Source organism: Procambarus clarkii, chromosome 7, assembly GCF_040958095.1.
Source record: "Procambarus clarkii isolate CNS0578487 chromosome 7, FALCON_Pclarkii_2.0, whole genome shotgun sequence".
Classification (NCBI taxonomy): Eukaryota; Metazoa; Arthropoda; class Malacostraca; order Decapoda; family Cambaridae; genus Procambarus; species Procambarus clarkii.
Window position 1 is genome coordinate 17,335,308 of NC_091156.1, and position 23,601 is coordinate 17,358,908.

At 42.2% G+C, this 23,601-nt stretch overlaps 1 protein-coding gene across 1 annotated transcript; it reads right to left on the reverse strand.

Moving 5' to 3' along the window:
• Positions 1-244: 244 nt before the first annotated feature.
• LOC123761491 (coiled-coil domain-containing protein 177) lies at positions 245-22,467 on the reverse strand. Its single transcript, XM_045747518.2, has 7 exons — positions 22,229-22,467; positions 21,026-21,217; positions 16,483-16,662; positions 13,618-13,799; positions 11,769-11,981; positions 11,156-11,311; positions 245-5,919 (listed from the first exon to the last, which is right to left on the reverse strand). Exons 1-7 carry the CDS (start codon positions 22,313-22,315, stop codon positions 5,796-5,798), a joined length of 1,134 nt encoding a protein of 377 aa, XP_045603474.2. The 5' UTR covers positions 22,316-22,467; the 3' UTR covers positions 245-5,795.
• Between the last annotated feature and the right edge of the window lie 1,134 nt (positions 22,468-23,601).

A 23,601-nucleotide genomic window follows, 5' to 3' on the forward strand; every position in this document is an offset into this window, starting at 1 on the left:
CACCCTCCACATTTATAATAATAATAATATATAAAAATCTCATGCACACAGTATGGTATGGTATACATCAAAGTGCGTTTATACCTCTTAATATATTTACTACGTTTTATTGCGTGGCTTTTAATGTAGACTACGTCAATGTAGTTTTACATTTTCCATTCTTCAAATGTGCACCAAATATTTAATTTAAATGTTTTACATATTTTAACCAAAATTGGTTGCTCTTTATGTTATATGTAAATTTTTCATACAATTTTAATAAATAAAATTAAATTATTAAAGAATTTAAGCACAAATTAATATTTCTTACCCTTGTGGTAATTAAGAATCTCAATCATAGATGGCGTCGAAGTCACCCAAGAGTTTGCTGAAGAGTTACCACGTAAAGAGACAACCTCACAGACCTACACTGAACTGAAGTTGCTAGTAATTAGGTACTTTTAAAACAATTGGTGAATTAAGTTCTTAGTTTAGTTTAGTTTAGTTCATTTATTATACACCCCATACCCATCTTGTGGGCGGTAGTGGAAAGGGTTACAGGAGGCACATAATGGGCTCAGGGACTGAACCCCACAATTCATTTAGCTAAGCAAGTTACAATCTTGATGAGCTAGTTACAAAATTCAATATAAGTCGTCACATCATCAATGGGTTTAAGATCAACCACAGGGGAAAATAGCTTTCGCGCTCCGAATTTACCTGAGTTTACCTGAGGCCCAATAATACACTAGTGGCCTCGATGAGGACAGGAAGCCTTCGGCTTGTCAAAGGTCCTGAAGATATTTTCAAGCTGCATTTTAAATTTCAGCAGAGTTTTGGCATTTATGGATTCGGCGGGTAGGCGGTTCCGTGGGTTTATAACACGTACTGTGGGTGAAGAAACATCTGTTTTCAGTCCTACACTGTGGCTTGTTGAACCTAAAACCGTTACTCTTTGTTTGTGTTACATCTCAAGTTCAAGTATGTTTATTTAGACAAGAAAGAAATACATCTCAAAGGAATAGAGTAGCTTATGCTATTTCTACCCCCCTCTACTTCAAGTCCCTCAAGGGGCGCACAAATTCAATGAGTACAAATACACAAATCACAATACAAGAATCTCATTTAACATTGCAGGTTAATATAGTAAGCACCGCATATAAGTGTTACACTCTTGGGGCAAAATTCTTGTAGCTCCTAAATATACTATCATACCATTATCACACATCCAAACAATTTAATGTGGTACACTACTTATTTCCTTATTTCTATTGTTATCAATAAGTTGACACTCTAATACATAATGTTCTAAGGTGTGGGCGTGCGGCATACTACATAATATACACTCCTTATCTTTTTCACCGACATCAACACCGTATTGCCAGATATATTTGTATCCTAATCTTAATCTCATGTAAATTGAATCCTTCCAAGTAGACTTTCCTCTACCATAGGTGAAGGACAAATTTGTATTTATTATTGAATAAATCTTAAGTGTGTTACTACTGTCCACCATTGCCATTCTCTTTACCATTTGTTCACTCTCTTGGATTATCTTGATTCTTGTTTTTATTTGTTTCAAGGTTATCTGACATACAACATCAACAAGAGTTTTTTTCCTTGGCTCTTCGCTATCTCATCAACTATCTCTTTCAACAGTATTCCCACATGTGAAGGGATCCACATGAATCTTACTTTATACCCAGTTTTTTCTAATTTCTTAACATTCTCTATACACTCTATCACAGTATACTAGGCGTCTGCTATTTAAAGACTAACGCTCCTCTGCTGTCAATAAAGAAGCAGGCATTTTTACCACATTTGACTACTTCCTGTAATCCTGCTAATACACCTTTGAGTTCAGCCTGCGTTGAAGAGACTGTCAGTTAAGCGGCGTCCAATAGCAGTATCTACAGTACCGATGTCAGAGTACTCCCTGATCAAGACTCCACATCCTGCCTTCCCATTTTTAGGGATGGGAATCGTTTCCATCGTTTCTGCCCGAAACGCTTTGCGTAATAGTGGCTTTAGGTATTGTATGTACTAGCTCTATCTATAAATTCATCAATATTTGTATCACCCCTTGTATGTATGTACTTTACCTAAATAAACATTTGAATTTAGCTATTGACCCATCACAATATATATGTAGATTGTTTTCTGTAGGTAATTTTCTAATTATACAATCATATGTTGCCCTCAGCTCTCCTATTTCATACATACTTTTTTTCTTTTGCAAGGGAATAATTACTACATCTACATTACAATCCTCCCATGGTGGTGTGAATTGTCTCTTAAGGACAGCAATACACTCTGTAATAACATCATACTTTATAACATTATTGAGTGATTGATTGATAAAGATTAAATAGCCCGTAAGTGGTACAATTCTTTTTTCAGTAATTCTGTTTCACCACCATCTTCACCCCGTCTATCCTTCATAGCCAATTTTTCCAATGCCTCAATCACCTTGTCTAATTTTTTTACATACTCCAATATTTGATTACCAACCTCAGAATTCACCATATTGTCCTGACCCTTGTCCCCACAAGGTTTCATTTTTTCAACTGCATTACCTACTTTCCCTAGGCTCGTTTTAGTTATTTCCGTTACTTTCTCCCACACATTGTTCATAGGGGCTGTCGTTGGCTTTCGGCAGTTTCCTCTATGTTCCTGCAGCACAATCTTTCCTTCATGCGAGGATACATCTATCCTGCTTGTAGGACCCGTCCTGAAGTCACTCAGATGAGGCTTCATGGGGCATAGATAGGAACCAGCATTGTGGCTGCCTCGACAATTGCAACAAGATGGGACGAATTTTTCACCTTTTCCAATCTTGACTCTACACTCTCGCGAGTCGTGTCTTGGGATGTGGTGCCCAAGCGCTGCGTTCCGTCGTAGAAGTCGGCATCTGGGTCTGGAGAAGATGGCCTCTGGTCTTGTTGAGGACGCCTGAAGGTGCGGTGAAAGGCATCTGAAGTAGGAAAGGTATCCAAAGTCGAAATCTTGGCCAGATCTCTTGAAGCTGAAGTCAACAGTCTTCAAGATGAAGTCCGTCGTCCTGGCGCTGTTTAAGTCGATCCATCTAGCGCTGCTGAAGTCTTGGCCCTCATCATCGTCGTTTTCTTCCATCTCCTTTTTTCTTGCTGCACGATATTGGGTGGCAGCCCACGTTAACAAGTAATAAACGCCAATGTGTCAGGGCAGAAGCTGAACAAGTGCAACGGGATCCTTGCAGTAGGTGTCAATCATACTTGGAAAGGGCATGGAAGTTCCCCGTATCGGGACCGGCCTCGCCGGGTCCCTCAACAAGAAAGCTTGGCCAGGATGAGTGGGGTTGCGGTCTGCGGCTAGCCTGTGAACACTGCAATTGTAAGTGCATACTGCACACTACATGTGCGTACAATATTAGGTCAACCGACCTAAAGAGTTCAGCCAGTTACTCTTGTGCTCACCAGGCCTGGGTTTGCCTATCTGCACAAAAGGTGGAGCAAGCTCTTCTCGATTGGCCCAGACTTTTGGGTCGATCCGCGGCAAAAGTGGAGCAAGCTCCTAGCCCTATGCCTTTTCCGTGGTTAAGGGGAAACAGCACACTTAAAAACCACTTGAGAGGGTTGCAATAGGGCTTTCTTTGACTGCTTATTGCTTCATTACTACACTTTAATTTTAGCCAAGAGTCCGAGAAGGTATCTTAACCTGATCCCTTCCAAGTGCTATATTGTCGTAATGGGTTGGCGCTTTTTCGTGATAACTCAATTCAGTTCAGAACCTTCTTGTGAATAAAATTATTATTATTATTATTATTATTATTATTATTATTATTATTATTATTATTATTATTATTATTATCATTATCATTATTATTATTATTATTATTATTATTATTATTATTATTAGTGAGGACTGCCCGGAGGCTCTGGCACCAGCATCATACGATGGCCGTTGACGCCACAAGACCCAATCGTTTTCTACTCTAGTAATTTTCCTGTCAGTAGCTGGTTATGGTGCTCTTGCAGGTAGTTTCATTTGACGGGGGGCGCTGTTTTTGGGGGTCGTTGCCACCCCTTTTGTGTAGCTGCTTTAATGGGACGAGTATAGTTTCCAGTGTTGAGGCGAAATTTGTAGACCACTTTTGTCTTGGAGCACCTTGGTCGTCACACTAATTTTCACATTTTTCTTCCAAATGCCTCCCAACACCTCAAACCAATTCTATTTGCTGACGACACAACCTTCATTTACTCCAGTCCTGATCCCCTTGCTCTAAATGCCACAGTAAATACTGAGCTAAATAAAGTCCATCTGTGGCTAACTGCCAACAAACTCACCCTTAACATTGACAAAACTCTCTATATTCTGTTTGGCAATAAATCCTCTAATCAAATAAACCTCAAAATAAACAATACCCAAATTTGTAACAAGTTAGATGGCAAATTCCTTGGCGTTCTCATTACCACAAGCTGAATTTCCAGGGACACATTCTAAACATATCAAAAAAAGTTTCAAAAACTGTGGGCATTCTTTCTAAGATCAAATATTATGTACCACGCCCTGCCCTGGTGACTCTCTATTACTCCCTTATCTATCCATATCTCAACTATGGTATTTGTGCTTGGGGCTCTACTACCCAAAATCACTTACGTCCTCTAATTACTCAACACAAAGCTGCTATTAGGACAATATCCAATTCTGGCCCCAGACATCACTCGGTACCCCTACTCAAATCTCTGAATATGTTAGACATTAAGTCACTGCACATTCTCTCATGTGTATTATACATATATAAACCGCTAAACTATAATGCCAATCCTGATCTCAAAAGCTTCATAGAAGGTTGTAACAGAACCCATGAGCACCACACCAGAAATAAATACAGTTTTGATATTCCTAGAGTACGACTTAATCAAACTAGAAATGCTCTACAAATCAAGGGGCCCAGAATGTGGAATGACCTTCCCAACCATGTTAAAAACTGTACCTCTCTCAACCAGTTTAAGTTAAAAACGAAGCTATACCTAATAAATTCCCTGTAACCTACCTTACCCCTCTATTGTCAACCCATGTATGTTTTTTGTTTTTTCTTGTTTTTCAAATCAACGCTGTTTGAATGTAATTTTCTGTAATAATTTGTAATTGTATTTGTGCTGCTTTTTCAACAATGTTCCCCCCTCTTTTACCGCTATTTTTATTTGTACTCAACACATTTTGTTCTTTTTACCCATTAGTTTTAAGCTTTAGTCATTAGTGTTTTTTCCTGCCCGAAACGCTTTGCGTAATAGTGGCTTTAGGCATTGTATGTACTAGCTCTATCTATAAAGCCAACAAACTTTGTAAAATCTCTTTATGTATGTACCTTTACCTAAATAAATATTATTATTATTATTATTAAGGAGGGTTCTGTAACTCAGTCATGAAGTTCGAGTAGCTGAAGTTTTGGTGATATACTTAATCCTTCACACAGTGAGTGTATAGTAGTGAAATCTGTTATTATATGATTAGAAAATTTGTTAAAACCCTAATTCTAAGGTCATTATTTAGAAATTTTGCCTTTTTGTCTTCAGCTGTTGTTGTTGTACCAGGGGCCATGACAGTCGGGGGATGTCAAGCAAGGAAGCTCGCTTATGGGAAAGCAAAAAATAGATAATAACGTGAATTCTTGAAGGAATTGATTAACCAATATTGGCGAGGGTTCCACCGAGGATACGTACGAACACGGTGTTCGTACGTACGAACACCGTGTTCAACCCCCTTGGTTGTTAAGTGAGGGCGCGGAACAACGAAGGGGCTCAACCACCGAGGTAATATATAGCTCAGAGGGTTCAACCTAAGAAAATGTGAGAGCGGGTGCCCAAGGAGGATGTCGCTGGTGGACGGTTCTCAATGCGAAGTTCCAAATTGGCGCGCGCCACCACTTTGTCGAACGTCTCGGGCGACAACTTTTTCCTGTAAATTTACAAATGGAATAATATTAATGATGATGAACACAGTCTAACTCGGCCAGCAAAACATCCACATCAACTCTTCCCCGCTTCCTACACTCACATGTAATTAAGTCTCATAAGTTGTCGTTTTAAAAATATGTCAAATACTCCCCATTAAAAAATTGATTACAAGTAGCTTTTTTCTCTACCGCTTTTCATCCGCTACATACACTCACATTATCTAACCTGCTCTTCTGGATCTTTCTCTCGTCCTCTAACATTTTAAGTTTGTTCAAACATACTTTCTTCAATACTTTTATAATCCATGCATGAATATGACCAAACAATCCCAACAAATCTTTCTCAATTTGTTATGATAAACTTACTTTTATACCCTATATTTGTCCAAAATCTTTTTCATTCCTTACTTTATCTAACAACAAATTCTCCAAAGATTAGTAATTAATGCTCACCTATACCAACAGGTTTGTTTATGCTCATGTCACACGTACGTGCACCAGCATCTCACATCAACGAGATTATTTGTAAGAATATCCAATTATCCAAGAATTATCCCATTATCAATGATTTTAGACCAAACGGTATTAAATTTAAGGTTTTCTAATCATTTCATTCACTCAATGAAATGAGAAAATCTGCTGGTAGTCAATATGTAAGATGTTTGGTAGTGCAGTCTTATAGACACGACTCACATTGGTGGTGTACGAACACCCATCCTGCCAGACAATGATGGTAAACCTATAGTTAATTGGTGCAGAGCGCGGGGCTCTGCTTTAAGACTTGCCTACCCACTAAATGGTAGGCAAGTCTTAATTAACTACATACTAAATGGTAGGTAAGTCTTAACTACCCACTAAATGGTAGGCAAGTCTTAACTACCCACTAAATGGTAGGCAAGTCTTAATTAACTACATACTAAATGGTAGGTAAGTCTTAACTACCCACTAAATGGCAGGCAAGTCTTAACTACCCACTAAATGGTAGGCAAGTCTTAACTACCCACTAAATGGTAGGCAAGTCTTAACTACCCACTAAATGGTAGGCAAGTCTTAACTACCCACTAAATGGTAGGCAAGTCTTAACTACCCACTAAATGGTAGGCAAGTCTTAACTACACACTAAATGGTAGGCAAGTCTTAACTACCCACTAAATGGTAGGCAAGTCTTAACTACCCACTAAATGGTAGGCAAGTCTTAACTACACACTAAATTGTAGGCAAGTCTTAACTACCCACTAAATGGTAGGCAAGTCTTAACTACCCACTAAATGGTAGGCAAGTCTTAACTACCCACTAAATGGTAGGCAAGTCTTAACTACCCACTAAATGGTAGGCAAGTCTTAACTACCCACTAAATGGTAGGCAAGTCTTAACTACCCACTAAATGGTAGGCAAGTCTTAACTACCCACTAAATGGTAGGCAAGTCTTAACTACCCACTAAATGGTAGGCAAGTCTTAACTACCCACTAAATGGTAGGCAAGTCTTAACTACCCACTAAATGGTAAGCAAGTCTTAACTACCCACTAAATGGTAGGCAAGTCTTAACTACCCACTAAATGGTAGGCAAGTCTTAACTACTCACTAAATGGTAGGCAAGTCTTAACTACCCACTAAATGGTAGGCAAGTCTTAACTACCCACTAAATGGTAGGCAAGTCTTAACTACCCACTAAATGGTAGGCAAGTCTTAACTACCCACTAAATGGTAGGCGAGTCTTAACTACCCACTAAATGGTAGGCAAGTCTTAACTACCCACTAAATGGTAGGCAAGTCTTAACTACCCACTAAATGGTAGGCAAGTCTTAACTACCCACTAAATGGTAGGCAAGTCTTAACTACCCACTAAATGGTAGGCGAGTCTTAACTACCCACTAAATGGTAGGCAAGTCTTAACTACCCACTAAATGGTAGGCAAGTCTTAACTACCCACTAAATGGTAGGCAAGTCTTAACTACCCACTAAATGGTAGGCAAGTCTTAACTACCCACTAAATGGTAGGCAAGTCTTAACTACCCACTAAATGGTAGGCAAGTCTTAACTACCCACTAAATGGTAGGCAAGTCTTAACTACCCACTAAATGGTAGGCGAGTCTTAACTACCCACTAAATGGTAGGCAAGTCTTAACTACCCACTAAATGGTAGGCAAGTCTTAACTACCCACTAAATGGTAGGCAAGTCTTAACTACCCACTAAATGGTAGGCAAGTCTTAACTACCCACTAAATGGTAGGCAAGTCTTAACTACCCACTAAATGGTAGGCAAGTCTTAACTACCCACTAAATGGTAGGCAAGTCTTAACTACCCACTAAATGGTAGGCGAGTCTTAACTACCCACTAAATGGTAGGCAAGTCTTAACTACCCACTAAATGGTAGGCAAGTCTTAACTACCCACTAAATGGTAGGCAAGTCTTAACTACCCACTAAATGGTAGGCAAGTCTTAACTACCCACTAAATGGTAGGCAAGTCTTAACTACACACTAAATGGTAGGCAAGTCTTAACTACCCACTAAATGGTAGGCAAGTCTTAACTACCCACTAAATGGTAGGCAAGTCTTAACTACCCACTAAATGGTAGGCAAGTCTTAACTACCCACTAAATGGTAGGCAAGTCTTAACTACCCACTAAATGGTAGGCAAGTCAAAATTATAAACTGGAGTACGTGATGTGAAGGCATCACGTACTCCAGTTTATAACTTTGACGTAAAAAATCCTAAGGAATAATGGGTGAACATTTGACAAGCCACCGGCTTCCTGTACCCCCTCGATGACACTACAGATAATGGCCCTCGGGTAAATTTTTAACAATAAAAAAAAAGTAGCGTGACCAACTTAAGCATTACATATATATATACTTTTCTTAAAAAAATGTTTATGTATACATGTTATGTGAAGACCTATGCATTGATATGTAATATAAATGGTCGAAGAAAATATAATAAAGGTAGAAAGTGAAACAGGAATTTCCTTAAGTACTTTCGTATATTAAATACATCTTCAGAAGGAATCCTTCAGAAGGAAGGATTTCCTTCTGAAGATGTATTTAATATACGAAAGTACTTAAGGAAATTCCTGTTTCACTTTCCTCCGTGGTCTGACATTGTCACATTCTTAATCACGTGTTTATTTTCGTGATATACACACACAAGGTAGAGACAATATATATGTATCTAAGAAATTTAGGAAAGACACTCGAGGATGAGCATCCCTTTGTGGAGGGTGAGCATCCATTTGTGGAGGGTGAGCATCCATTTGTGGAGGGTGAGCATCCATTTGTGAAGGTGAGCATCCATTTGTGGAGGGTGAGCATCCATTTGTGGAGGGTGAGCATCCATTTGTGGAGGGTGAGCATCCATTTGTGGAGGGTGAGCATCCATTTGTGGAGGGTGAGCATCCATTTGTGGAGGGTGAGCATCCATTTGTGAAGGTGAGCATCCATTTGTGGAGGGTGAGCATCCATTTGTGGAGGGTGAGCATCCATTTGTGAAGGGTGAGCATCCATTTGTGAAGGGTGAGCATCCATTTATGGAGAGTGAGCATCCATTTGTGGAGGGTGAGCATCCATTTGTGGAGGGTGAGCATCCATTTGTGAAGGGTGAGCATCCATTTGTGAAGGGTGAGCATCCATTTGTGAAGGGTGAGCATCCATTTGTGAAGGGTGAGCATCCATTTGTGAAGGGTGAGCATCCATTTGTGGAGAGTGAGCATCCATTTGTGGAGGGTGAGCATCCATTTGTGAAGGGTGAGCATCCATTTGTGAAGGGTGAGCATCCATTTGTGAAGGGTGAGCATCCATTTGTGGAGAGTGAGCATCCATTTGTGGAGGGTGAGCATCCATTTGTGGAGAGTGAGCATCCATTTGTGGAGGGTGAGCATCCATTTGTGGAGGGTGAGCATCCATTTGTGGAGGGTGAGCATACATTTGTGAAGGGTGAGCATACATTTGTGAAGGGTGAGCATACATTTGTGAAGGGTGAGCATACATTTGTGAAGGGTGAGCATCCATTTATGGAGGGTGAGCATCCATTTGTGGAGGGTAACCCTACAACCTGTGGCTGGCCTCGTTTACTCCAGCAGCCAGCCCTGGCCCTGCTACCTGATATGTGCCTCTAACCCTTTTAACTACCGCATCCGGGATGGGTATGGGGTGCATAATAAATAAACTAAACTAATCACACCTGAACCTATAAATGCTTCCCTCACATAATGTAAAATATTAATAACTGCCGACAGCAAAAAAACAACCTTAACCTGACCTGCCCTACGTCTAATTATATACAAATACATTGTATAAAATATTAATAATCTATATAAGAAAAATACTTTATTTCCACAGTACGGAAAAATTAAGAAATGCTACTTTGGGGGGCGCCTCAGCTTAAGCAAGCATTTTTTTTTTATTAACAGACTTAGTTAATAACTCAACATTGTTAAGTATGCCTTGCAAGAATAGCTGATTATATTGCCCGAAACGCTGTGCGTATTAGTGGCTTTAGGTATTGTATGTACTAACTCTGTCTATAAATCCAACTTCATGTTTGTAACTCATCTTCTCTGTATGTATTTTTACCTGAATAAACATTTAAATTTGAATTTGAATGTCTGCCACCCTGATTTATATGACGGATTACAGAAACTAGCTATTGTTTCACCTACTATTCCCACCTCACAGGATGGTTAGTCATACAAGGACTTAGGAGAGAACATGAAGAGGAAGGCTGATCTATTGGCCTCCACTAGCAAACTCTGGGGAGAGCACAAGAATATCTTCCAATATTCGTGAGTCTATGAAGCAGTTACAGAGCTCAAAAAGTACTTCATACCATGCATGGTATGAAGTACTTGATAACAGGGCGATCACAGATATAGTGTTCGAGAGTATTTCCTAGCTTTTGTTCACACAGCTGAACAATGTTCAACTGTGTGTGTTGAACACACAGTTATAATGTTCACCGTTGGGGGATTCATTACCTGCAGCCACCTGCCATAGATATCGATATTCCAGCTTAATTCTGGCGATTACAATGTCACACTGTCTAGTGGATATTTTGTGCTGTCTCAACATAACTATATAATATAATAATTAATTATAATTATTATATTATATAGGTCTCGGTTCTGAACATATCATAACTCTTTATACTCACACGCAAGGCTGGAGGAAAATGAAGATAATAAATGAAAGAAGAAAAATTGCAAAGATAGGAAAGGAATATATAAATGTTGCTACTGTACCTGAGGTTCTCTCTGAGGGCAGCGGTGGTGAGGGCCGTGGAGCGCGCCCTGCACACCTGCCGTTCCCTTTCCCGCCACACCCCTAGCGAGCGCTGGTCTTTGGCCTCCAGGTTCTTCTTGGCCAGCTGCAGCTCCGCCTCCTCCCGCGCCAGCACCCTTGTCACAGAGATAAACACATATAAACTTCAAAGGCCAAGTCTTCAAAAGCTAAGTTTTCAAAGGCCAAGTCTTCAAAGATCAAGTCTTCAAAGACCAAGTCTTTAAAGACCAAGTCTTCAAAGGCCAAGTCTTCAAAGACCAAGTCTTTAAAGACCAAGTCTTCAAAGGCCAAGTCTTCAAAGACCAAGTCTTCAAATGCCAAGTCTTCAAAGACCAAATCTTCAAATGCCAAGTCTTCAAAGACCAAATCTTCAAATGTCAAGTCTTCTTTGATAAATATATGAAAAAAATTAATATTTGTTTTCTGCTCGACAGGCTTCAATACATCCCACAAATTAACGATGGAATGCCTTCAATAACTATGAAGATATGTCGTAGATATCAATCTACGGCTCATTATTAAACATTTATTTTTTTAATCACTAAAATAAGGTGAGAGAGAGCCAGCACGTACTGCTGCAGGAGGTGGTGGTGGTGGTGTGAGCGCGAGGTGCGGTCAGCATGGATGCGGGAGGAGCGGGTGTTAAGGTAGAGCTCCTGGCGGGTTTCGGCCGCAGCCATGGCGTCCATCTGGTGGCGGAGGACGTGTTGGCGCCACTGCATCATGGCCGCCTCCAGCTGGTGGTGCAGAGCCCGCACCGCCATTGCCCGCCGCTCACGCTCGTCTCTGTCCTCACGCAAGTTATCAGTGTTACCTTTATCAAAACTTGCTTTATTCTAGCTTTGTTAACTTTACTATTAGTGAACAAATCCACAGGAGACATGATGAGGGTTCGAACCTATGCAGGGGTGTTCCCAGGCACGCTTTAGTCGACTACGCCACACCACATGAGCCTCATGGTGGCTCATGTGGATTTGTTCATTGGTATAGCATGAAAATGTTATTTCTCTGTGTGTTTACTATGAGTGCTAATTATTGACTTTGCAAGAATCTCAAATTTGCACAAACATTTTATGTGTGACATTCATGTGTTTTAAATAGCAAAAAAAGTGTCCTATAAACACATTGGTATGCCTACCTTTAAGCACAAAAAAGATTTTTAACTATAAATGTAAAGAAAAACAAGCTCAGTTAACTTATAATCATATTTATCACCCATAAATAAAGTTGTAAAAATAAAAATAAGATTATAAGGAATTTACACCCCCACATACGTTAGAATTAAAACTGATCATATGCTGGGTTGAATAAAGTTTGTTCATTAAAAAAAATACAAAATAAGCTAACGGATTATATTATAATATATATAATATTCACACCATAGTTTACTTGTTAAGAAAGTTCATCTTAAATTATGCCTATTTCTACTTCAGCACAAACAAGCTCTATTATTTGTCAAACTTTGAAAGTACTAGTACAATCTATAATATTGTAAAAGTTTATTTTTGAAGACAAAAATTATATATGTTCAATCATAATAATGCCGATTGTGCTGGATGTTTTGTAAGCCTAAACACACATATATGCTCTCACAATGTTAACATTCTCCAAATATGAACTCTTATTTTAATTTGTGGAATTAATCTTAACGTTTTGATTGAGGCCTACTTGCTACTATATACTTGCTGGCTCCTATAATATCCTTAATATAAAAAATTATCCTTTTGAGTTGTAGTTCACAAACACACACACGGACATACAAACTGAACCAAAATCACCAACTCAATTCACTATTCTGAAAAAATAATGCACAAAAATTGATCAGATCTTAACTACAGAAAAGAATCCTACGGTATTAGACCTTCCAAGTTCCAGGTCCCTTCTGCCATACTCCCACTCCTTTCCCCCCATCTTTTACATCTACTCTCATAAGAACATAAGAACAAAGGTAACTGCAGAAGGCCTATTGGCCCATACGAGGCAGCTCCTATCTATAACCACCCAATCCCACTCATAAACATGTCCAACCCACGCTTGAAACAATCGAGGGACCCCACCTCCACCATGTTACGCGGTAATTGGTTCCACAAATCAACAACCCTGTTACCGAACCAGTATTTACCCAATACATTTGGGTACTCTCTCGGCTCCCGTGCCAGGTAAATCCACTACTGGCTCACCATAGCCCGTGCTACTTGCCCCGCTCCTGTGCCAGGTAAGTTACGGGCTCACCATAGCCCGTGCTACTTGCCCCGCTCCTGTGCCAGGTAAGTTACGGGCTCACCATAGCCCGTGCTACTTGGAACTTGTTCCGAGTAACTGAATCTATAACAACAACAACAACGGTACTCTCTCTTACTCTCTTTGTCGCCATCCTACAGCTGTCATCTCACTCATTACTTCCTTCACCTGCACCTCGTACCTCTGTCTCCTGAGGGTGTCCTCCTTCACGTCATTCAGCATCCGGAGGTTCTTGTCGGCCCTGGCTAACTTCTCCTCCATGTTGATCTTCATGGCCTCCAGTAGTGCCTCGCCCCGAGCCTCCACCTGCTTCCTCCTCTCCTGCTGCTGCTCCACCTCCGCCCAGTTGCTCTCCTCCACACGCTGCCACACGCCGGCCCCGCCCATTGTTGACATTATGTTATATTAATTACATTCCATTTTGTTATATTAATGTCAAGAGACAGTTTTAATCAGTCAATATGATATATTCAGAGTCATTTCTCTAGTTCAGTTCATTTATTATGCACCCAATACCCGTCCTGTGAGCGGTACTGGAATAGGATGCAGACGTCCTTCAGATTTATGTCAATTTATAATCAGTCGTCCACTAACTTACTAGTCGTCCGTACTAGTACGTTCGACAAGAACTCGACCACTCTATTGAAATTCGCAATTATAGTTCCCATTCCAAAACCCAAAGACCCAGGAAATCCAAGATCCATCTAATTAACAAGCTGTCTGGCCAAAACTGGGGAAAGAATGGTTCTTAAACGAATTGAATGGACAGCCAATCCACTGCACTAAAATATGTTTGCTTACATGACATGTGTGAAAATCACAGAATGCCTTACCTCCCTCCTGGATGAAATTAATGACAAACCGGGAATCCTTTATTTTTATGGACCTAGAAAAAGCCTTCGAGCTAGCCAATGCTCCAGCTACACTGTGCTTGCCTGGTGGATAAGGAAATCACAGGACACGCTTTTGCCTTCGCCAAAGGAAGCCTGCTTAACCAAGAGGTTAAAGTCAAATTCCAAGGAAAAACATCTTCCTCAAAGAAGCTGGAAAATGAGATTCCACAACGAGGAATACTAAGCCCTTCCTCTTCAACTGTCTCACGGAACAATTTATGAGGCTCACGTTACCCAAAGTCAAACTACTTAACTATGCAGACGACTTTGTGGTCATCACCAATGGCAAAGGCGCCAGGAACCATGCACAAAAATGCCTAGATATTATCAGCAGGGAAGCGGAACGCATAGCAGTGAAAATAAACAGCAATAAAACGAAAGTAATAGCCGTTAAATGAGAACTCAAGACATCAGACTCGCAATACAAGGACAAGAAATTGAGTGTGTTGCCTCATTTCAATACCTTGGAGTCATAATAGACAACCAGTTGAAATTCACTCAAGATATTGAATATCTCGGCAACGTTGTAAAACCGGAAACTCAGCTTTGCGATCCTTGACAAGTCCGAGTACTGGTAGACATGGTGCATCTCTACCAGTACTAAAAATGTACTACGTTCAAGCAGTTAGGTCACTCATTGACTATGCTGCTCCTGCTCTTACATCCCTCAGTGATAACCAATGGGAAACACTGGAAGTGTCACAAAATGATGTCCTCAGAACAATGCTGGGAGCACCTATATGGACGCGTCGAGAGAATTTAAGAGTGGAAACCAACCTACCAGCCTTAGAAAACAGGATCAAACAAAAAATAGCCACCATAACAGCAAAACTTGTCGGAACCACCGCCAGACTATCAATAAAAAATAGCATACACAGATCGCTTCACAGAAACCTTCAGTATAGAACAATTAAGTACATGGACGGATAATCTGGTCAAGATTCTAGAGAAAGTAAACTTGAAACGGACCATTAAAAACAAAGGAGAAGATAGACCATATCAACACTTTCGGCAGCCTCCTCCATGGGAAGAATCGAGTCTAAAGATAATCATTGAAGGATTATCTGTTTTAAAATCAGCATGTGACTCGCAGAGCCTCAAGGCAGTCATAACCTACAACGACTCACATCTTCACAGACGGATCAGTTGATCAAGAAAGAGGTTCTGCTGGGGCAGCAGTTTACACTAACAACCATAAAGCTTACTGGAGCATGAATAGTGGATGCTCAACATTGCACAAAACTGACAGGCTGGATAACAAGAACCCTTGAAAAATGAGATGACAGGCAAAGAATGATACTTTTAAAGACCTATAAAACATCTAAATTATTGGGACCGCTTAAATTGTTTAAATTTTTGTGTTCTCTAGAGTGCAGACGATATATATATATATATATATATATATATATATATATATATATATATATATATATATATATATATATATATATATATATATATATATATATATATATATATATATATTATAATTCACACTTTGGAATTATTAAAGGGACTGGTACCAATTATATTCACGAAATAACTCCACATGAGACCAGGAGGCCTGACAAGAAGTGTAAAATAGCCCCATTGAAAAGCAAAGGTGCAATAGGCGTACGCTGAGAGAATTCTGTAAACATCAAGGGCCCAAGACTTTTCAACACTTCCTCTAAACATAACTAGTCGAGCTCTTACGATTTCAAAATATAACTTGATAAACACCTGCAAAGAATAAGCTGATCAACAAGGCTGTGACTCATGCGTCAGGCTGCAAGCAGCCATGTCTAACAACCTGGTTGACCAGACCACCAACCAAGGAGGCCGGGTCAGAGACCGCGGCAGTGGGGACGTTGATCCTGAGAACCAACGCAAGATAAATGTAAGGTAAACCATACCAGTTGTCTACTGGCCAACCACTCCTCTGTAACGTACGAGAGCGAGTATAAAGTTTTCTCGCTACACCTCCATTTATATATTAATTAAATGATACGTTAAAATATTTTGAACATAAAATGATTCAACGAATTAAGTTCAATTTAAATCTATTTTTTTTAAGTGTCCAGCAAATGGCCTGAACCCCAATCATTTCCTAGGCTATATTAGCCTAGACTAGGAAAGTCTATATAGCTGTTATACCAGATAGCGGGCGTCACCTTTCTGAAGAATTCTTCTCGCTCCCTCCTTCTCTGCTCGACCAGCTGCTGCTGCTGCTCCCACAACTTGATCAGCTGCTGCCTCTTGCGTTCCTCACCCTCTTCCTTCACCTTCAGAGCTGCCTCCTGTACTGACTTTCTGGCTGACTCCAAGGCTCGTCTCTCCTCCAACCGACGCATCTACATACATTATATATATGTATATTTGACAGCTAAATACGTTTCTATAACGCTAGAGACAATAGGATTTATTACCTTACAAAATAATTTATTACAAAATATAGAGAATAAAATTACTCCAACAGAAACTCGCTGCCAATAAGTCTCAACAATATTATTTTTTTGATATAAACAAAATAATTTTGTATATACTTTCAAAGTACCTGCCTCTGTTCAGTTATTCTGATTATGGAGTAAGTTTTTATAACTACACCTACGAATTCATGACACTGACCTTTAGTGGGTTACATAATATCAATATCTCGGAGTGTGGATAGATTCTTAAATGACATTCAATAAGTAAATTCAATATCCGAAGGAGAAAGCACAATTACGACTAAATATAATGAGAGCAATCACAGGGCCTCGTCTAGGAGCAGGGCGAAAAGTGTTAAGAATGTTTTACATACACGCCGTTCGTTCCCTAGTTGATTATGCAGCGCCTGCCCTACTCACTCTTTCTCCTGGTCAGTGGGCAAACGAGGTTATTCAAAATGATGCAATGCGAGTCATAACAGGAGCTCCTAGATGGACTAAAATACTGAACCTAAGACTAGAAACCAAGCTAACGTCGATTGACATAAGGGTAAAAGGGATTGCTGCATGCATGCCGACCAAGATATTGACTAGACCTAGAATCAGTTCACTTAAAGATATAGTCACTGGAGCACTAACTCGGGACAGAAGAGCCTCCAATAGCAGCAGGTGGACCTATTGTGTGATAAACACCATCAATACATTTGATATAACAAACACAATTACCGAGAAGGGTGTCGATAAAATATATGAAGACTTTGTTACACAAGCCCCTTGGGTATCTCTGCCAGCAGACTTTAATATTATGGGTCTTGAAGGAAAAAAGAACCAGACTAATCCTCATCTGCTACGTAATATTGCATAGATGCATATAGAAACAAACTTAGCATCTGACAGCTTCACATATTTCACAGATGGATCAGTAGACCAGTAGGGACAAGAAACCGGAGCTGCAGATAAAGCAGGAAACTTTGTAAATAGTTGGAGACTCAAATGGATGTTTGACTTTACAAACAGAGATGCTAGCCATTCAAAAAGCTTTGGAACATGCTCTTTCTGCATGCCGACAACATGTTATCATTCATATAGATTCGAGAACTGCCACTGAAACCTTGCAAGAAGAACACATATGTGATAACATTCATCTGATCACAAATGTAATATCATTAATGCAAACACTCAAACGACAAGGCCGACGGGTACTTATCAACTGGGTGCCAAGTCATGTGGGAATAATAGGAAATGACATTGCAGACGAAGCTGCAAAACTTGCAACTAAGAGAAGAAATGTAGACATTTACATGTGATAGACTCTGTGATAGACCACAGAGTCTATCACAGATTAAGAAAGTAATTAGAAAACGAGTAATGCGAAAGATATACATTGACCACAACACAGCAGTTGCAACGTCAAGATCTGCGGGTTGGTACAAGAATTCAACCAACTACGAACCACTTAGTGTGATGAAAGGGAGCAGTAGAGCAACAGAAGTACACTTACATTGCATCAGGCTTGGATACCCATGTGCATGGGAAATAGGCTTACAGGTTCCGGAAGATGAGAGGAAATGTCAGCACTGTGGAAATGCCCGACAGACCACTGGAACATTATCTAACACAGTGGAAAGTTACAAACTCATTAAGATTTCAACTTAGATTCAACAGAGCAGAAGAAGTTGTTAAACACATGGGACAAAATCTTACTGAAGCGACCATATTTATGAAGCGAGTCATAAATACTTATACTCCGCCCAAGTAAAATAAAAACAAATCACTTAGTGGGCCAGTCAGAGGCTTAGGGCCCGTGCAGGAATATCCCTGCAAACAAAAAAACTCCCACAAAATAAAGAATAACTGATAACTCTGCAGTACTGCAAACTATTTTCTGTAGTCGTTAACAATGAAATACTCTCATTAACCTGATGCTTTCAATTAAAACTCAAAATACTGTATGAAAACAAACATAATAACAAAACTAAATTACAACAAAAAAATTGGAAAGGGCCCCCTCTCCCACCCCTCTAAATTGCTGTCTACAGCCAGGGAAGCCAGGTAAGTCTTCATCATGGTAATACACTTGACCAAACTCACCACGAACGACTGGTGAGTCGTTCTTATTACCTTAGATAATTATCTTAGATAATAATACCTGTTCAGCATAAAATTGACATATATATGAACACTACTTGTAGGAAAGCGGTGGAATTTCTGGAAGGGAGAAAAACATACGAGCAGCACGTTACGGCACGTGCTGCGCGCGCAACAAGGGGAATATATTTAAACGCGTGCAGGAGAGGTCACGACCTTTCCCCAAAACACTGGAGACATCTCCCGTCACGCAGGGTGCAGTCGCACCACCACAGATCTCCAGTATCATCTATTGATACTGGTAATGGCTCTGCTGGGGTAGCAGTTTACACTAACAACCATAAAGCTTTCTGGAGCATGAATAGTGGATGCTCAACATTGCAGAAAACTGACAGGCTGGATAACAAGAACCCTTGAAAAATGGAGAGCCACCACTTACGGGCTATTCATGCCCGTGCCACCTTTTGGGTGACAATTTTTATCAGTTAATCAATCAGGTCACCACCTCTATTCACCCGCAGCCACCGCCGCTTCAGGAATTAAACCCTGGACCATTCGGTTAGGGGAACGACTGTAATGACCACTGCGCTACAGGATACCTTTAAGTGTACTGTCTTTCCAACTATTTTTCTTATTTCATCGTTTAAAATGTTGTTTAGGGTGTTAGGATTAGGCTGATACGAGGAGGTACGCAACGTCATCATCAAATAGGATCTATCTTGAGGTTATCTTGAGATGATTTCGGGGCTTTAGTGTCCCCGCGGCCCGGTCTTCGACCAGGCCTCCACCCCGAGGAAGCAGCCCGTGACAGCTGACTAACTCCCAGGTACCTATTTACTGCTAGGTAACAGGGGCATCAGGATGAAAGAAACTCTACCCATCGTTTCTCGCCGGCGCCCGGAATCGAACCCGGGACCACAAGATCACGCGCCTAGTGTTCTGTCCGCTCAGCCACCGACTCCCTAACTTTAGGGATTGCTTTAGGGTTTGGGAGGCGTTGGTCCGGGATTCCATTGCACAATAAAGTCACAATCGACTTGATAACGGCCAAGAACGGACCGAAACGTCGTCGTCTCCTCATTTTCTGGTGTGTGGTTTAGTATTCATATCTTCAGCCACGTTATTGTGACTCATCACAATTAGTATATCCGAGACAATCTTTTGGATCTCGTTGTTGTTGTTTTAGATTCAGCTACTCGGAACAAAAGTTCCAAGTAGCACGGGCTATGGTGAGCCCGTAGTGGACTTCTATGCATTTGGATCAACGCGATGGAATTGAGCTCGCGTCTTGGGTCACTCTAGACAGTGGTTACTAAACTCTTTATGTTCATTACCCCGTTTTCTTAGTGTCCTTATTAATGGCCCCTTACATTTATTAAAAGGCCCTCTCTGGTATCTTATCATAATCTGTACACTGCCTCAGCTACACATTGCAAAATAGCCCCCCAGGGGAGCAATGGCTCCCAGTTTGGGAATCAGTGTTCTAGACGCAGGTATCTAAGCATCTAGTCCCACTATAGACCGTGATCAACTTAAAAGCAACACAACTTTATGTAAGGGAATTACTCTGCATATTTTTAAAAGGATCAGTTATAGTTTGATTTTTTGAGTGATTTGTTAAAAAGAGTACGACTACAGCCGGCTCTAGAACAGATGAACAGTCCCCGTGGTGAAGTGGCGACACACTCGCCTGCCATTTCGCGAGCGCTTTCTCCTGGGTTCGTATCCTGGCCGGGGAGGATATACTGGGCGCCAATCCTTAACTGTAGCCTCTGTTTACCCACCATTAAAATGGGTACCTGGTTGTTAAACGATTTGGCGGATCGTATTCCGGGGAAAATTAGGATTAAGGACCTGCCCGAAACGCCACCCGTGCTAGTGGCTGTACAAGAATGTAAGAACTCTTGTAGTAGGCATCCATCAGTCTCAGGAGACTATGGAGTTGCGCTCTGGTTGTTGGTCTGGAGTGGCCTCACCAGGGCGCAAAGCCAGGGTAGGTTGATGTGGGGGAGAAGCTGTTACCCAGGCAGCAGGGCCCCGCTCTCCACGGCGCTGAAAGTCTCCAATGGAAAGGCATACGACAATACGATTGGTTCCAGCGCCGTCGCAGGAACTGTAAGAACTTTTGTATAAATAAATAAATAAACAAAATAAATGAAGTTAAACTGGTGTGTTTGGCATATGGCGCCGCTGTGTTTACCCTGGCCTGGTACTGTTCGCTGAGGAACTCTTTGGCGCGGCGCTCCTTGCTCGAGATGAGTTGAGACAGGTTCTCCTGGCTCTGCAAATACACCTCTTCCGTCCGTCGCCACCGACGAAGGTTCTCTTCGTTCTCCTGGCGGCGCTTCTCGTTCACCTGCGACCGCCACTCAGACCACTGTGCTGTAGCTTCCTGTCAACACACGTGTACATTTGTGGTGTAATACTCCCGCTTAACGAATCACGAACTGCATTATCATTTGTGTATCAGCAAATATATTCAGGAGTCTTGTGGTAAATTATTATTATTATTATTATTATTATTATTATTATTATTATTATTATTATTATTATTATTATTATTATTATTATTATTATTATTATTGTTGTTGCCCAACGAAATCGCATTAATAATACTAATAATAATGTATTTAGACAAAAGCACATACATACATAGGCTACAAGAACAGTGTAGGAGTCGTGGGTAAGACAAGTACAATACTTTAAGCAATAAACACGCAGAGCGTTGCGGCCATAATGTGGACAAAAATTGGTGAACAATATAGAAGCTCAATTGGTTAACTTAAAACTAAATAAGATCAGAAACATTACTGAATTGAAGTAGAGAAATATAAACAGTTATTACTTGATGATTTAAACAGATTCGAATCCTCCTGATGGCTCCAACTGATTTCTCATTATTATTATTATTATGAATGATTAATATAATTCTTATATTATTTTTGTATTATTAATATACGTGTCATTCATTATAATTGTTTCGTATTAATTAAATAATCCCTTGTTCAATTGGTATACTGACAGAGCTTGTAAACTGAGGCTCTCATCTGATAGTTCCACAGTCATACACCAGTCAGTCCACTTGTTGTTGTTGTTAAAGACTTGCTACCTGGAACAAAAAGTCCCAAGCAACACGGGTGGGCGCATCCGATCCCATGATCGTCGTCGCCCCTAAATCAACACAACAACAAGCAACACGGGCTATGGTGAGCCCATCTTAGTCAGTCCACCGTACCACGAAGACCACACGCACATGAGTCGGGAAATAATCAACATAAAAAACAATATTCCAGAGGGTCAGTTCATTGTAAATAAATCTTCATTCATCCCCTGAAAAAAAAGAATAGCTCAGAAGGAAAAGTGGAGTGTATATAGAGGTTGGAAAAGCTGGAGGAGGAGGTACCTGCTGGTCCTTCTCCTTCTGCAGAAGCCAGGCTCGGTGGGCCATGTGTGAGCGTTGCTCCTCGGCGTACAGCTTCTCGTGCTTCATGGCCAACAGCTCCAGGATACGCAGGTCCCTGGCCGGCACCTCTGTGTTCTCAAGGCTGCGTCACAACCACAACCCCAGTTATAAACCTGCACTATAACTCTCTTATAGCATCTGCAACCAGGGCCCGGATTATGCAATAGGATTAGGGGGCCCAACAGCACCAGGGGGGCCTAGTTACTAGCACTAGGAGGCACACCAGCACCAGAGGCCCACCAGCACCAGGGGCCCACCAGCACCAGGGGCCCACCAGCACCAGGGGCCCACCAGCACCAGAGGCCCACCAGCACCAGGAGGTCTACCAGCACCAGGGGGGGGGGCCCACCAACACCAGGGGCCCACCAGCACCAGGGGCCCACCAGCACCAGGGGCCCACCAGCACCAGAGGCCCACCAGCACCAGGAGGTCTACCAGCACCAGGGGGGGGGCCACCAACACCAGGGGCCCACCAGCACCAGGGGCCCACCAGCACCAGGGGCCCACCAGCACCAGGAGGTCTACCAGCACCAGGGGGGGGGCCCACCAGCACCAGGGGCCCACCAACACCAGGGGCCCACCAGCACCAGGGGCCCACCAGCACCAGAGGCCCACCAGCACCAGGAGGTCTACCAGCACCAGGGGGGGGCCCACCAACACCAGGGGGGGCCCCACCAACACCAGGGGCCCACCAGCACCAGGGGCCCACCAGCACCAGAGGCCCACCAGCACCAGGAGGTCTACCAGCACCAGGGGCCCACCAGCACCAGGGGCCCACCAGCACCAGAGGCCCACCAACACCAGGGGCCCACCAGCACCGGGGGGGGGCCCACCAGCACCAGGGGGGGCCCCACCAGCACCAGGGGCCCACCAGCACCAGGGGCCCACCAACACCAGGGGCCCACCAGCACAAGGGGGGGGGGGCCCACCAGCACCAGGGGGGGCCCCACCAACACCAGGGGCCCACCAACACCAGAGGCCCACCAACACCAGGGGCCCACCAGCACCAGGGGGGGGCCCACCAGCACCAGGGGGGGCCCCACCAACACCAGGGGCCCACCAGCACCAGGGGCCCACCAGCACCAGAGGCCCACCAGCACCAGGAGGTCTACCAGCACCAGGGGGGCCCGCCAGCACCATAGGCCCGCCAGCACCAGGGGCCCACCAGCACCAGGGGCCCACCAGCACCAGAGGCCCACCAGCACCAGGAGGTCTACCAGCACCAGGGGGGCCCGCCAGCACCATAGGCCCGCCAGCACCATAGGGCCACCAGCACCAGGGGGGCCCACCAGCACCATAGGGCCACCAGCACC

Bases quoted from the DNA above. Each gene is read 5' to 3' on its own strand.
- LOC123761491 (XM_045747518.2), bottom strand. From the start codon at position 22,315: ATGAAGCACGAGAAGCTGTACGCCGAGGAGCAACGCTCACACATGGCC. The intron at 11,982-13,617 runs GTACGAGGTGCA...GCGTGAGGACAG, and splicing joins GACACCCTCAGGAGACAGAG to AGACGAGCGTGAGCGGCGGG. The intron at 11,312-11,768 runs GTACGTGCTGGC...CTCTGTGACAAG, and splicing joins CACCACCACCTCCTGCAGCA to GGTGCTGGCGCGGGAGGAGG.